The sequence below is a fragment of the Wyeomyia smithii genome, chromosome 3 (assembly GCF_029784165.1).
Source record: "Wyeomyia smithii strain HCP4-BCI-WySm-NY-G18 chromosome 3, ASM2978416v1, whole genome shotgun sequence".
NCBI lineage: Eukaryota > Metazoa > Arthropoda > Insecta > Diptera > Culicidae > Wyeomyia > Wyeomyia smithii.
Genome location: NC_073696.1, coordinates 39359864 through 39376704, shown reverse-complemented (window position 1 = coordinate 39376704; position 16841 = coordinate 39359864). Strand labels below are relative to the sequence as shown.

Below are 16841 nucleotides of genomic sequence, written 5' to 3'. Positions count from 1 at the left end.
GACCACTTTGATCTGTTTTGGTTAATCAAACGAAAACAATAACTTTTTAAAGCTATTTACAGTAAGAGGTTCACGAAACGGTATTCATATTTGATTTTGTAAAAACAAGAATAAAAAAAGTTATTTAGCTTGCATTGAAAATAGATACTCTTAGGAATGTTTTCATAAAAATTCAATTATTATCTGAATCGAAAAAGTAGAACCAAAGTTTTCATAATTTCAAGCGCATTGCAATTTACCAAAGTTCTTGGTGCGCCGAAAATTCAATCTAGACCTTGTGCTTGTTCTTCAAAATGCTCCTGTGGCTTGTACGATAACTGGAACTCCATTCCAGGGTAAAAAACTGACAAAAGTAACTTTCGCACTAAAGTATGTTCATCTTTCGAAGCAATTTACGTACGCCATCAGCAATTCACAGTTTTTCTAAATATATCTATTGTCGCTTCTCTACAAAATTTAGTGAATTAGCGATTAGCGTTTCGAAGGCCAAAATTTTAGCGACGTTAACAGTTTCGCTAATCAGCTCAAAAATTAGCGAACTCGCTAAGTCGCTAACGCTAATTAGTGAATTAGCGGAATAGTGCCCACCACTGTTTTTCTGGGACTGCTAGAAGTGTACAATATTCATTTTGGGTTCATTTTTATTTAAACAAACCGTGATTTTAAAACGTCTTCAAGTAATTCATTTTTCATTTGGTGAAAATCCAACAAATTTGTAAGTTTTTCACCAGAAACTTTCTATTTAAGACCTACTGTGTTAGATTATACAGTTTTTTTTTTTGTTAAAATACATGGTGTGGACGACAAATTTCAAATTTCTTACTACCACTTGAATAATTTTTTATTTTGATCTTTTCCATGCAAAATAAATAAAGTCCTACTGTTACATTCTAGTAAATATGATGTTTCATTTTTTTTAATCACAAAAAAGCAAGCTTACAATGTAACTGCAAATAAATTGCTTCCATCGTTTTTGGGGTTAACGGGCAGTGGCAACTATAACGCCACCAATGTTTTAGGGGTTGACGGGCAGTGGCAACTATATTACCACCAATTTTTTCAATTGAACCAATAGTGAATTATTAAACTAAGATGCAGATGTGTTTATGTTGATTCCTTGCGTAGTTTCCACGGCCTTATAAAGAGATAATGTGTGAAATACACGAACCTGAACTCTTATCGATGTTGAACCTAAACGTCGGATCTAGGTCTCTTAGATCTCGAGACTATCTTCGACCTGACTACGGAAAAATGAACCAGTTCAAGTGATTTGCTGTATTTTCAATAATGTTTATAATTTGTTCGACTTTTCTTCATCACTACAGCAATTTGAAAACAGACTCCGTAGAAGTGATGCCTTAGAATAATTGTAATTAATGTGTCATTACTGTTGCTACTTTTTATTACTTTTGACTGATTTTTTGTATGTGATCTGTAATTGTAAACTCTGTATCACCGTACCTAAAAAGGTTTTTTTAATGCCGATTAGAGAACGGCTATGATGTTTTCAGCTCATGTTTTGCTTTTCCTATTAATCACTTCATTGAGACTATGTCAGTTGAAGTCGAACAAATAAACAATTATAATAAATAATATAATACCGAGGTTCTGGAGAAGATTGTACGCCAGACACTTCGAGACCTCTACGGAAAGGATCATTACGTCTTTCAACAGGACGGCGCACCGGCCCACACAGCGAATATCGTCCAAGCGTGGTGTCGGGAGAATTTTACATGTTTTCTGGACCTCAATACTTTGGACTTTTATGTATGGTCATACATGCTGGCCAAGCAGAGCGAACATAAAGTGAGCAATATGGATCAATTTAGGAAGCTCACTTCCGAGTCGCCGATGGAACTGGTGTGTGATGCGTGTGATTCTTTTGAGAAACGTCTCAAGCTAGGAATATATTTGATGTGCTTACAACCAGTTTGATCATAAATACGTAGAAAAAGGTCTTGTGATAATTTTTGGCAAAAGAAAATTTGCAGCATTTGTGCAAACAAGTTCAACAAATAATGTTCTATGTCACGGCATGGCAGTATATTTTTTCTCTATCATATGTTTCATAAACTCCAAATACTTGTATGATTCCATAAAAATAACGCTTTCGTTCTCTTCCCATAAAGCTTGAACCTAAGATGTTTCATTCCGTAACCGACTAGATACCGCTCCAGGCAGTATTGCTCAGCTTTCAATCCAGTATTTGCGAGCACCATTCATGCCCATTACCACGAGTACCACCAGTTGTACTGTTTACACTTTCCTATACGTAAACATTGGAATAGAATCATCAGCAATCGGTTTGAGCTGATTGATGAGCCATTAACGTCATGTTCCTATTTTATGGTGAATAAACAAGTAACGCCGAGTTTGATTGATTGTTTGTTGAAGTTTACGATAGGGTAATTGTACTAACCACACCCCATACTGGATTCAGTAGGATATTTACCCTTTTTAAAAGATTTTTTGAACAGTATTTTTTATAAATCTAAACAAAACTGAGTGCCTAAAAATTATTCTTTTCGAATAAACGGTATTCAAAAATCTACGAAAAAACATGACCCAACAAAATATTGTTTTTGAGTTAAAATGAAATTCCAAAACATACCCTTTATTTATGATCAAAGTATGAAGGTTGATGAAAACAATAAATTTTAGTCAAAAAATCTCTTAAGTACAGTCTCAATCTTTCCTCAATATCTACCATGCTTCTCCATCGAAATCATTAAATGGATGTGCCGGTTGTTTCTAGGTTGTCGCTGCGTTTGGCTTTTCTCCGACGATATAAACACCAACAAGTCGACAGTTCTCCACGCGTTTGACATCCATTTCTGTCGGAGCTCTCACTAGTCGGGTTTCGTTTTGCTTTATTTTTGCCTCTCGCACCCACGGACAAATGACAAACAAGCAACAGACAGATTCTCACACAAACCGTATCCACTCGGTTTGCTTGGTACGACGCCGCCGCCCGCCACCGCTGCTGGTGGGACGAAAAACCATGAGCGTCTCACAAAATCGATACGAACGAGAAATACAGCTAGGGCCGAAGTGAGTTGGATGGTTTTTCGCGAACCTTTCGACATTACACATTGCTGTTACTCTCGTCGTAACTTTTCGCTTGTGCTGACCTACAGTGCCGACGAGAACGGGTGCTCTTGATGTTGAGAATAAAAAAAAAGAAAAGTGCATTATCAAGTTGAAGTAGTTCAATGTTAGTTTTACAAATTATATGATTTGTTGTATTGAGTGTCGAAATGCTTCAGTAATCACAAAAAAATCTTTAGTACAGTAAAGTAGCCATTGAACCTTGTGGAGTTTGCAAAAAATGTTATTTTCACGCCAACCCGAAGCGGCCTAAAGTGGGAAGCGAAAATTTTCTTCTGTTATGTCGCATTGCGGATGTTTAAGGTTGGCAAAGAAAATTAACATTTTTTCCTCTGCACGGTTTGTATTTTTGATTCAATACGAGTTTTAACATTTTTTGACAAAAAGTGACACATTTTCTACGATTATTTGATAAAATTTGCTTTCGAATATAGTTTAAGGTTTGAGTGACAGATGAAAAAATGTGACATTCCATTGCACACCTATAATCGGGAGAAGAGGAACATATAATACGTTTTCATGAGCTAACACAGATTGTGATACGAACTTTGATGACGCATTTTTAAAGCGAATTGGACTGCCTGCCAAGGCGGAATGGAATGTAAAATACAAACTGAAGAATAATCTTCGGCTTGTGTTATATTGCGGAAAAAAATCCTTCAGTTCAAACATAAGTATTTTTCAGTAAGCAGCCATACCATGAAGAGCACCTTCACTGACTGTATTCTGCGGTGCGTTTAAAAAGAAAACAGCACTACCCGGAGTGGTACTACCCGACTTGGAAAAACGGTTTCCAGATTTCAAACGTGATTAGGATAATAATTTTTCAAAAGCAGCAGCTGAATCAAAATAATACTAGGAATGGATCGAAAGCATTGGATTCTGATACCCTTAGGTAACGAGTGCACTTCTTCTCACCAGTCATTCATATCATAATTGTCGTGTCACTTATCACAATAAAATTTAGTGAAAAGAATTTTCGTGAAAAGTTTCAGTCATTCTCACTACTCATTCGCTCTTTTTACACAGCTGACTTTCAGGAGAAATTATACCGTAGAAGGTTTTAGTAAACAAAAAACATCAGCTGTTTGGTATACATGGTAAAAAAACTCACGAGTATCGGTGATTTTTGTTCAGTGAATTCAAATGTGATTGTATCAATGTTAGTTCGCAAACGCAAACTAAAAAATTGATTCAAAGGGACTTCACTAGGAATAATCTGCATACCAAATTTCGAGTCTATCATCTGAATTTTAGAAAAAATGTAAGCAACCATTTGGTCGGCGTGCGACCAGACCGAATCAAGCACCCTTTTTTTTTGAAAATTAAGTTATTAACAACAGCAGATGTAAGAACTAATAATCTATCTTTCATGACAAAACGAAGTCATTTGAACAGTTCATGACGACATTATAACAAAAATTATCTGTAGCGTCTTGCGGAAAGCATACTGAGTGGTTGAATTTTGAACACCGATTACTCGAAATAATGTTTCTGGCGCTTGGTCCGGTTTGACTGCCCGCCGACCATTTGTCATCCGCAATACTTGAAAAGTTTTAAACAATAATACAAAAACTACAAATTTGCCGGTTCCCTTGTGACTTTGATCGTAATTCTTTTCACTACAATTAAGCCGGTTGACTTATAATTTCTTTTTTTTTTTTCATTCTCCAAGTATTTGTATTGTCATTTGTTCAGTTTAGTTCAGCAGACAATTGTTTTCCATGTAAGTCTCAATAGTCGATTGGAGAGATTTTAAGTAAGAATACTTCAAACTGGTTTTCTGTTTACTAACTTTTCCACTACCACCACAGACAGCGTGTCAAGCTTTAGTTTTCAGATCTAACTAAATTACTAACAATACTAGAGACGCTGTTTGTACAGTATTCGAACATTTTTGTCTATTCCTTGGAAATGCATTCTCAGTGCTAGTCGGAGTGTTTTGGTACTGGATACCGTATGTGTCAGCTGAGTGTCAAAGTAAGCTAAATCCTGTTTTATTAATATGTTATGAGTTTGCAACTGCCAACAATGAAAACAACTTTAGTGGGTACAATGGGTACAATCAGAAGACAACGTGTAAACGCTTCTGGGTTCCTTTTTCGATCAAGATACTAATTGATACATTTAGGATAATATCTTATCGTTTCGCTGAACATTCATATCGTGCAGCGTTCTTTCGTTGAGAAATTAAAATTTTGATACTACCCAAATTGAAAACAACTATGCGTCCCCTTTTCAACAGAGCCAATGGAGACGCCAAGCCTAATAACTGTGCGTGTTCTTGCCCAAGACAAAAAAAACTCAGATCTGCAAAACTTCATTTGGGCAGCAAAAAGTTTGAAAAACAAGCTTTTATTATTTACCAGCTCCAGCAAAATTGCTGTTAATCATTGATTATTACTGAACGTAAAAATTGAAAATTTGAAAATAGAGAATTTATAAATGCTTTCTTCTTGAAGCTTTGACTGAAGCAGATTCCAATGCATTGTTTATTCTAATTTCAAGGTATAATCATTGAAATAAAGTAACAATATTTTTTTAGAAATTTCGAATTACATTTATGAAGGGAACCTAGGGTATAGGTTCTTAAATAGTTGTGCAACTATGTTGAGAAGTGAATTAATGGAAAAAAAAACATTTCGAAATGGCGGCAAAATAAGCCAAACGTGTTTGAACTATTTGGTTTGTAATAAAAACAGTAACAACGTTATCAATTATTCATTTGACGTTAAATCCTTACACAATGGCATAGATTCTTCTAACAAATATTTTTTTTTTGTTTATTGTTATCAATGGCTACATTCACAAATCAATCTAGCTCGATCAATCTATTGCTACGAATGCGATAGTTGGACAGATGCCCGGTGCAAGGATCCATTCAATTACACAGCACTACCGCGAGATCAGCCTCCTTTGATGACATGCAATGGGTGCTGTGTCAAAATGGTGCGACACTCACGGACGCGTAAGTTTACAAATCGTATTCTAATTGCCAGCTTAATCACAATGCTAAATACAATTTGGCAAATCGAAAAGAATATATAATATTTATTGTAATGTCATTTTCATTTTCAGGCAATAGAAAAAACTATAAGTGATATATTAATAAATACTTTTTCTTCTCTTTTTTTTCTTTATTCTAATTAAATTTTATTTATGCTTTACTGTCACATTACACATAACCGTATATGTTCACCCATTTTTCACCCATCCAATGAAATGCTGTTGGAAATTTTACGAACCACGTGCTTACCTAAAACTATCGTACAATATTCTAGCTTATGAAGTTGTAAGACGAATGTGCACATCCCAATTACAGATAAACTTATTTATGGTAGACCATGTGTGTATGATGGAAAGTTCAGGCAATGGTCATATGTGTTTTTGTGAGGAAGATATGTGTAACTCAAGTCCAAGCATACTCGTTAACAAACATCTGAACGTAAAGATGTGTATCAGTAGCGTTTTAGCAGCGTATCTGTTAAACAAAATGCAAAGGGTGTTGCGGTAAACCGGACACCTGGAACTGAATCGATTTCTCTTTGTTTACTTGACATTTATTACTAGTCGGTAGATTAATAGTGAACCTTATATTTTTTATTGTTGTTTTCAATTAATCTTGGTTGAATTTGTTTCTAATGTTTTCAAATTAATCTCAAATTTCACTTAATGAGGACTAAGGTTATTCAATTCAATACATTGGTTCTTAGTTTCCATAGAACGCTATCCAGAACAAATATTCCTACACGCCCATACAACCCTTCAAATCTTCGGAAGATGAAATATTTTCGAACAAAAGAGGTTTTGACAATCTCTTGTTACTCCAAATCATCATAATGCATAATAAATCTATGACGTTGCAAGACATTTCATTCGAGATAAATAAAACTCGCGATGAAAATTTTGTGTTCAGATTTCGAATTCTGTTGAATTGCTCCAAAGAACTTTCGTTGTTTAGTTTGAAATGTACCATAACTTAATTTCTAGTAGAATAGCAACAGAGTATACATTAACTACTTGAAAATCTTTTTTCACTTCTTCCACGTACACAGCAAAAACAATATTGTAATCAATCAACGTAAAATGTCATACTTTCAATGAAAAAAGGTAAAAAGTATGCATTAAGCCATCGCCAGAATTAAATGTGTTAGTCAATATTTCAAAAAAAAAAAAGAATCAAATCTAATGAAATTTAATCATATTCCCAACAATAAGTAAAACAAATACGGGATGTTATATGCACTGTTGATTCGTGATATATGGCATTCAGTATACATATTTTTGCTGTGTAGCTACGTACAATATATTCCTATGTTTGTCTACTCTGTCCTAGTAAATACGTGCATGCAAATGATATTTGATTTGGTTTGTTTTCGAATTTTTAGAACCCCTTTCTATAACTCAATCACTTTACATAATCTCGTCAGTTTTTTACCCTATAACATCAGCATCAGAAAGAGTTTCTATGAACATGCGTAACTCCATGCAAGCTAAAATTCATTGTAGTAGAAGTATATAAACCGGCTGGATTTACCTCATTATTTTCATACCTAAAATTAACGAATTGTATAAACAACATTGCGACTTTAAGTATTGGAAAATGTAAAAAAAAACGGAAAAAAACGTTGTGAGCCAGTGCAGATATAGTTTATTTTCATGTAGATTTAGTTTCGTCGTTTTTACTTACAGAATACCCTATCGATAGTTCGCTAGTAAGAAGTGATTGTATTGAAAGTTTAATTTCGTTAATTTAGTATATAAGTAGTCTTAGTTAAAAAATCATCAATTAATAATAAATTCAATCATCCTAGAACGTCATAGCTAACGGACGTATTCATTTGTAAATAAAATTTTCTCTATATTCCTCTTCTATAATGAATCGAACAAGCGCTAGGAATGATAGTTATCTGGAAACTCTTTACAAAATCACTATTAGTAGTGCTGACACGATTGCAATGAAGCTTACGCAAAATGCCATAACCCTGCGTGGAAAGCGTTCGTATATTTATATTAAGAGTCTACGCTACCATATTATATAGAGGAAAGTAAAATTTAGGACGAGTTTTTGAGTGCTTAACTATCATCCGTCCAGAGGAAACAGAGAAGTTATTACTTTATTTCAACAAAAGTTTCCTGCTGCGTAGAATAGCAATTCATCAAGTGATTTAGTGATCATTCATCGCTCATTATAATCGTGAAAACACTACCCAAAAACTGATGGTGTATTCTGTTAATCCGAGTGGAATGCAGTTAAACAATCACCTTCTCGCATCTTTTTTGCAACTGTTACTGTAGGTATTTCGACATATTTTGCATATTATATGAGCATAAAACTACATAGCAGTAACTTTATATAAATATTACTGTTCAATTTCCGTAATCGATTAAACTTGCACCCAGCAGAACTTGAATCACTTTAATGGCAATAAAACAGATTCCTTGATAAACATATTCTAAACGCGTATATTCGTACACATTGACTCATACCCACAAGAATCATTAGTTAAGCATTTTTATCGAACGTATACGAACCGTAAGTAAACGCTGTTGGTTGGAAAATATATGATTATGTGTTGTGGCCTGGCAAGTGCAGTAGCACCTTCACGCATCCTCATTCAATTAAAAAAATACTTTCAATCAACGACATATTTTAAAAAAAATCTATTTTTTGCCAGATTTTACCTGTGCAGAAGATTTTTTTTTTTTAAATAAGAAATATTCCAACCAACATTGAAATAGCCCGAAAAAAATAGAACTGCAAAAAAGAGCTTATTTTCTAGCGTCAGTTTAAAAACACTAACATTTTGTACATAAACTTTCAATTAATAATTTGTTTTTTTTTCTATTAGTTTCAACCACTAACAGGAAAAAAATTAGCAACTTCAAAGTTGGCTGCTACTCTATTCAAAAGGTTTTAACGACATTTTAGTCAATTGTTTCTTTTACTAATATCAATATGCGTTATCTACCTGCTAATCCTTTTTCTCTTTTGAGTTTATCATTCTTTCTAAGAAGAAGGATGAAGTTGATTAGGTATAACCTTTAAATTTCCAGAGAGCTTTGTTTACAACGAACTCTCGAACAATAATATTACATAATCTAACCGCCAAACCGACAAATTCCTGACTATTTTTCGTTTATTTAAACAAAGCTTTATGCAGCAAAAATAGTTAGAATCTTACAAAAACTATGATAAATGAACATTCACATACAAACTAAACGTTCTCAATGGTCATTTAAAAATAAATAAATATAAGAGATTCGTAATCTGAATGTTATGAAATGATAATGATAGATTGTTGGCGAGCTTTGACTGGTACTCCGATGTACATACGTAGGTAAAAACATAAACTGATTGTGAAATTTTCATCCACATTCATGCTCATCTCAACTCTGACGCTCTTTTTTAAATTTTCAATTACCTATGACCTTTCTACTTAAAGAAATCCGAAACGAAGCTGAACTGATTTGTTCCTTTGTTCGTAATTTGAATGTTCGGAAAACTGCGCCATTCGTAAATTGTCGTACACTTTTTTCGTAACATGGCATATAATTAATGTGCAATAGTCAAATAACTTGTGATTGAAATTATCCCAAATTTAAAACAAATGATCCATTTGGTCACGCGATGTAACTTTGTTTATTTAATACCACAATGACAAACTGTGTCGCCTATAACTATGTAGTTTACTTTGACTAATTTTTTTCCTTGTCTATTATACCTATAAAAAAAATTTAATACGCGTTTTCTAGCTTCTTTACGATTGTTACGAAATGCAAATTACGTAGAGTTAAAATACTGTCCCTTATCCTCAATGTTCATACCCACAAAATGTATCTGCAATTTATTTATTTCTTGTTTACAATGGTAACCATAAAAGTACCCCTACAGGATGTTGTAGCTTATTCCCAATATTACTATAAAATCGAACAGAAGATCTCATTGAAGGAGATAACTAGGTGCACAGAGAAAACTACACGCAGATGAAACTTCAGAAGGCGAAGGAAAACGAACGCGTTAAAATCGTAATAATTGATAAGAATAAATTGAATAATGTCATACATAATAGGATGCACCCAAACTATTATAAGACAAACCAGATATACACATTTTTGGAAAATTTATAATTGTTATACGAGCAAAATAAATCGTTCTTAAACTCTTTTGATACATTGCAAATAGTGATCGAAAGTACTGAATCCAAGAAGAGAAATGAGCAAATAAAAGACATTCAACAAAGTGTGATCGTATTATATTGCCCATCTGTTCGATACGAGAGGATTTTTGTTTTATGAGGCTCAAGGCTTATCATAATTCATTGCTATGCTGCTACTTTGCTTGTTGCGGGTTATCCACTCAAATGTTTTCCGGAATAACAACAGATGATTTGTTGACGCGCTTCAATTCTACATGCGTAATACTGTAAATTGCTACAAAGCATTAGCATAAACTGAAAAAATGTTTCTAGTGAAATTTCTCAGCTATTGAAAGCTAAGGAGAATGCGGTAGTGGTCAGTAAGCTTGCAAAAATACAGTCGAGCATATCCGAAATATTACTTCTCGGTAGGACGCTTTGATTAAATATTCACTACACAGAGAGATAACAGAGAACATTTATATTGTAGTTCTTACCATGATGGATAGAGACATGATGTAACGGTATATAAACAAATTTCCTCATCGTTAAATATATCGTTTAGATGCATCTAATTTGTAAATATGACAATGCTATATACCTTGCTATCAATATTAGTGCAAAGCGCCTTACAAGATGAAATACTGAAAATTGAAACTTTTTTTTTTCTAGTGAGCAGGGGAACATAAATAAACAGGGAAAAATTTCCTCCTGTTGCATAGTGTTATTTCGTCTCCAACCCTCAAAGCAAAAAAAACGCTATCTCATCCCGCGCCTACTTTTGGATCAAACCGTTACACAATCCTCTACTCATCATGGTTTACACCGCACTGCAACAAAATGTTGTTTATAATTTTACTCCACAATTTTTGATTTTATAGGCGAAATATTAGAGCAAACTTGTTTATGAAATTTTGAAAATAAACCAATAACTAAACTATGCTTTAGTTCAATATTTGTAGCTAGGGCAATCAAAATTAGATTTTGATTTAATACAAATCCAGTCCAGCTTCACAACTCCAAACATTAGCTAAGCTAACACGTTATATATTAAGAATTTCGGATTGTTATCATTGTCATCATTTAATTTTTTTATTTCGTTGTATTTGTAAAAAATATCGAATCAGAGTATAAACGAGTCCCCTAGACCTTATTCTAAGTCACGGCAACTCCCACCAGACTGTGTTCCACTTTTAACCTACATAACGATCAACGTTATACTCTATCATTAGTCCTCGCGTTGAATGGTTTAGTAATATTTTAAACAATCAGCAACCAATTTACGCTTTACGACACCTTTTAAGTATGCAGACATCCCAGGTTGCTATAACCCGGCAACACAAAAATTGACTCTAACTTTGACATTTTTCACTTATTCAATTGGGTCCTAAGCTATACCAATTTTTATATATCATTTGAAAAAGATGCGTTTTCTAAGCAAAACGTAACTAGTAAAATGTTTATCGTTGTCCTTCGATTTTAATGAAGAATATTTAACTGCTCGAAATGTCTAATATGTCATTTAACACAATTCGAGCAGCTTTTTACTCTTTATTCAAAAATTTAATTCAATGAGAGATTGGACAACTATAAATGTTTTATTAAAATCACGTTTTACTCAGAACAACTCTTTCAGTTGATTCATAAAAATCAGACAACCGTGTAAAACTTCAGGGCCCAATTAGGTTAATAATTTTGAGTTAAAATTTTCAGAACTTCACAAACCTAGCAAAAATGTCAAGTCAATTTTGTTCTTAGTAAAAGTCACTTCTTTTCGCTTCTTCCTAGGTAGAATTAAAATTTAAAACAGATAATTCTCAAATTGCTTCATCTCACAGCAATATAGAATATGCGTTCAAATTGCTCAATCCTGCCTGTTCATCATATTACAATTTCAACATCGCAAATAATGCCAACCAAGAATGAATAAGCTGGAATATTGCATGCTCTATAACCCGCTTTGTCATATTGTTTTGTTTGAGTTGTCTATGTGTGATGAACGAGTGAACATGTTTTATTAGCTATGACGCTTTTAGGTTCATGTAATATATTCAAACTTTTTGCACTGTTTGGATTCCAATTGTTCTTGCCGCATGGTCGCACCAGTATATTTGCTTATATGTATTTTTTTTTTGTTTTATTCTGACCGTGTTATTTTCTAAAACAAAGGACTTTTCAAAGATGCAAAAAATCGCCCATCATATATGAATTATGCGTGAGTACAAACTGGAAAACTTTAATTTTCGATGTCCTTTCTATAATCAGACAAATATCTGTATCAAATGTTGATCATTTTTAAATTCAATGTACAATTCAATTATTGATTACAGTACCTAATCTAGCTTAGTATTATCAATCGCGAAATTATGCATCGCTCAGCGACTCGATATCAGCAGAAAAAAGGCATGACAATGTATATTCAGGCATAATATTGAAGTGGCACTGACTCACCAGTGAAGAGGAGACCCAATTCACCTTCGCACAGTACTCCAGATGAATAATGCCTTCATATAACAAAATCCGAAAAAATGTTTCAACTACGCATTTAAATGTCACGATGAATTGATTAACAATTATCATCCTCCGACAATGAATGATTTCAAAAGAAGTTTCTCAATTTTTGTTTAAAACGTTTCTTCCAAAATTGTGAAGAATGGAGGGGAAATCATTTTTGAAAAAGACATAAAAAGATTATCATTAACCTCTCTTCTGTTTTCTGATTTAAGCGTTTCAAATTTTGTATATAAACAACACCAGAGACTGTGATGTAAGATACCTGTAGGAATCAGCCCGGTGAAAACAATTTATTTTCTTCGCACGATTTCTGTGACCTGCTATGTTTTATTTTTTTTCTGTTCACCAAATAAACAGAACTTTGTAATTGAGAAGGTCGACATTAGTTTTTCGGATCGTAAAAAATGGATCGAATAGCAACGTGAGTTGCGGTTGTATAAATCTCAATTAGATCAAAATAGAAATAGTTTCAGTTCTACGTACACTACGTTCTTGCGATAGCTAGCATATTCGTGAATAAAGCTCCAAAAGGCAAATGAAATTCAACTTAAAACTAGAGTCTTATTTGAAAATACATAAATAGATACAACCAGTACACAAACGGATGCACATATATTCCTCACAAAGATTAAAAAGCATGTTAATGCTTCTCATACAGTGTTTTGCAAAAAAAAATCACCGCAACGAATGTTTCTGGAACCTGGGTACTTGTTGAGTAATGGCGGAAGTTGATTTACCCTTATTGGATACAGCATTAAAAATTTGAAGGAGTAGAGATTCATAAACGCAAGCCAATTAATTAGAGTTTTTCATAACATCTGTCATTTTTTTATCCATTACCTCTCGACACACTGTGTTATCCATTACTTATCACGAAATCATTATATAACGTAAAGGGATGATCACTTATCCGTCATTCAAAGAATATCTACCGACAGTATGTCCCATGGCTCCACTTACCTTTGACATCTGTATGACCGTTTTTCGCATGTGTGATCAAGGCCATGACATTTTTCATCATATTGACACAAAACGTAACTGAGTGTTGGATTGACACCAATTAAGTAGGAGAAGAATTGGGCAAATCGCATCAATTAATAGACAAAAATATCAATTAGGGGGAATGGCAGTTACTGGAAACAAAAAAAAAAAAAAAAAAAAACAATACTAAACCATAGTGAAAGGGAATATGTCACTTCTAGAAACCTAAAAGTTTGACTATTAACGTACATAATAAAAGAAATAAAGAGAAAAGAAGTGTAGAAGAACAACCTTTCACAATTTCAAGTGGATGGTTTTTAGGATTGTATATTTTAACTTAAAGTTGTTTTACTCACAGAGGATACTTCAGGAGTTTACATCTTTATTGATTAATGTGATCATTCAGTCGACATGAAGTGCAGGAGGCAAGAAATGTATTGAATCAAATGCAGCTTTGACGACATCAACAATGGAGATGTGGAATAATACAAAGAAAAAAAGCTATTTTAACAAACAAAAAAGTCGTTTTACAAAACAAAAATGTTTTATTGCTTTTTATCTAGCAACAGAAATCCTATCAAATCCAGGCGAACACTCACATCCGTTATCATTGTGTTTCTGCGGAATATTGTCATCAGACAGTAATTGCCTAATCAGACTTTTTCGACGCTGCGAATAAAAAATCTACGTAAGATTCTCAATTGTTAAAAACGAACTAGAATATGATTGACATTTTGGACTAAACAAACTTTGACCAGCGAAAAAACTTTTTTCTGTTTTCAAAACAGGAATTGTTACAAACGTTTGAAAATTAGAAAATGTTTCAATCAGAATAAAACAAGTATTAAAAATGATGCATAGGATAGCAAATAAAAAAAAACAGAACAGAAAAAAACTTAGACAAACTATTGTTTTTAAAATACTTTTGTGAAATTGTTTTTATAGTTTTATGTAGCCTGATAGTCTATGCCAAAATAACTAAACAAGCTGTTGAATCTGCAAACATTTTAACAATTCGGTGAAAAATGTTATACGAATACATATATCAAACGGAATACATGAAAATTATCAAAAAAGTTCACTGCAAAGAAGGCTACCCGTGGAAGTTACCGAAAATTGCAAATAAATAAAAATAGAATAAGCTGTGAAATTACTCCTAATTACCAATAAAATCGCTCAAATCTGGTGAACAATGTTTTCATGTGTTTCTGAAAAAAACGCACCAATTTTGTCTAACAAAAATAAACGTTTTTTCTTTCGTCGGTGCATATACTTATAAGGTTGAATGTGTATTTAGTTGTGGAATATGCCATGCTTCAAATTTGGAATCATTTTCATTTGTTTTTATTTACCTGCATTTGTTTCACAAATTTATAATGTTGTAACTAATAGTACAGTCGTGATCAGCAACAGGAAGGAATTGCAGCATGATGAATAATTGTCCCACGTACCACTCTGAGAGTGACATTTGCTTCTATCCCGTAAATATAGCCTTAAGAACGAAACCATCCAGAGACTTTAAATTAATGTGTAATGATTTCGGTGTGTCACAGCTAATTCGCTTCACTATCGAAAACTACTTATCTGTTAGTATAATTTTCCTGTATTGTCGTTATTGTGTGCCGATCGATTATTTTTTTTAATCTCCTATTCTGTTGCAATTAATCGTATAAACGGTATACTGTAATCAATACATCCATAGACCAGCAATTATATAAATGTTACATTTCGATCAAAACGGTCTGCTCCAAGAGGCATCAATATTTCAGCTAAACACTACCAAATTTCGATTATCTCTCAAAGTAATTACTTTTATGCCAATATTGCTCAAAGCCATTAAGCCAAATAGTACATTTCCCGCTAATTTACAGCTTCCCCTTTTCTCAATTTGTCTCTGAAAAACAGAACATGTCTTTTTAAATTTGCTAGCTTTTTGTTCTATCTTTACGTTTGATTTAAACACAATTTACGCCTAGATTTTTAAAGCGAAAAAACATTGATATTTCGTGTCTAAAAAGCTTGAATTTCAAATCGCTTTCACTTTTGAGCTCAAACTTAATAATAAGCTTACGAGGAAGCTGTATAGGAAAACTGCTTTTTTAAATAAACCTTTACCGTCTGCAACCTTCTTGCCTCTAACATAAGCAGCACAAGTTTTCTTCGATCTTCGAGTCTTGAAATTCAAACAAACAAATCCAAATCGAATATAAGAATAGACGTTCGGATAGTTTATGAAAAGATGTTATAAGATGGAGAAAGATGTGATTCCAACAGTAAATCCCATCACCACCAGTATGACGCATTATTTGGTTCGTTCATTTACTTGGTATCATCAACCAGTTTAATTTACAATCATTCGTCATCCTTACCTTTAGTAACAGCTGCAAACGCCGTATAAGCGAAAGGGAAACTACAACAATCTAGCGCAGGATTCAACACGTCGCTGAAGTCAAGTTTGGAAGTCCGCGACACATCAACCAGGAACAATAAAGTGTTTTCGTGTATTTTACGTTTTTTTAATGAATGTTCACAATATCACATTCCAACACAATCGTTTTAAACTTTGGCGCCACTAGTTATATCAGACGCGTTTCCCTCAAGCATAACAGTAACGCTTCAATGGAGATGCATGGTAATTTCGTTAAACGATATAGTGACAGTGAAAAATAAAATAAAATCTATCTCCAAACTAAAAACAATTGTGCTTCCGTCGAAATTTGAATATTTATTCTTCATCATGAACTGAAATTACACCCAAAGAAATTCATGGTAGTATCATATTGAAGAACCGAATCAAAACCACTCACTGTTAACCCGGCATGATGTTATACCCGACAAGTTTTCGAACGCAAATTGATTAAAATATATTTAATATTTAAAACATAACATTGAAACATGAACATCAAAATTGTGGGTTTCTCATGTAGCTAGTATAACAATTTGTCAGCTCTTTCACGCCGGATTATATTTATAACTTGGTAGGTATAACAAACCTGACCTCACTCACACCGGGTTAAATTTTAACTGTGAATGTTACAGAGTCCGCCTTGGTAAGCGGGTGGTCGTGGGTTCAAATCTTAGTAGAATCAGGCCATTTAG

At 33.4% G+C, this 16841-nt stretch overlaps 1 protein-coding gene across 13 annotated transcripts; it reads left to right on the top strand.

Annotated features, from left to right (window-relative positions):
* The first annotated feature begins 3057 nt into the window (after positions 1 to 3057).
* LOC129732414 (protein quiver) lies at positions 3058 to 16246 on the top strand. 13 transcript variants are annotated; one of them, XM_055693293.1, is made up of 5 exons: positions 3058 to 3214; positions 3794 to 4003; positions 5035 to 5088; positions 5930 to 6076; positions 6390 to 16246. In XM_055693293.1, the coding sequence occupies exons 2-5, from the start codon at positions 3970 to 3972 to the stop codon at positions 6620 to 6622; spliced, it is 468 nt and encodes a 155-aa protein (XP_055549268.1). In that variant the 5' UTR covers positions 3058 to 3214; positions 3794 to 3969; the 3' UTR covers positions 6623 to 16246. The 13 variants fall into 13 exon arrangements, with proteins under 13 accessions (XP_055549268.1, XP_055549260.1, XP_055549266.1 ...); XM_055693285.1 differs by having other exon boundaries at positions 3061 to 3214; positions 3543 to 4003; XM_055693291.1 differs by having other exon boundaries at positions 3076 to 3204; positions 3543 to 4003.
* Positions 16247 to 16841: the final 595 nt, after the last annotated feature.

Bases quoted from the DNA above. Each gene is read 5' to 3' on its own strand.
- LOC129732414 (XM_055693293.1), top strand. From the start codon at position 3,970: ATGGATCGAAAGCATTGGATTCTGATACCCTTAG. The intron at 4,004-5,034 runs GTAACGAGTGCA...ATGCATTCTCAG, and splicing joins TTGGATTCTGATACCCTTAG to TGCTAGTCGGAGTGTTTTGG. The intron at 6,077-6,389 runs GTAAGTTTACAA...ACAATATTCTAG, and splicing joins GGTGCGACACTCACGGACGC to CTTATGAAGTTGTAAGACGA.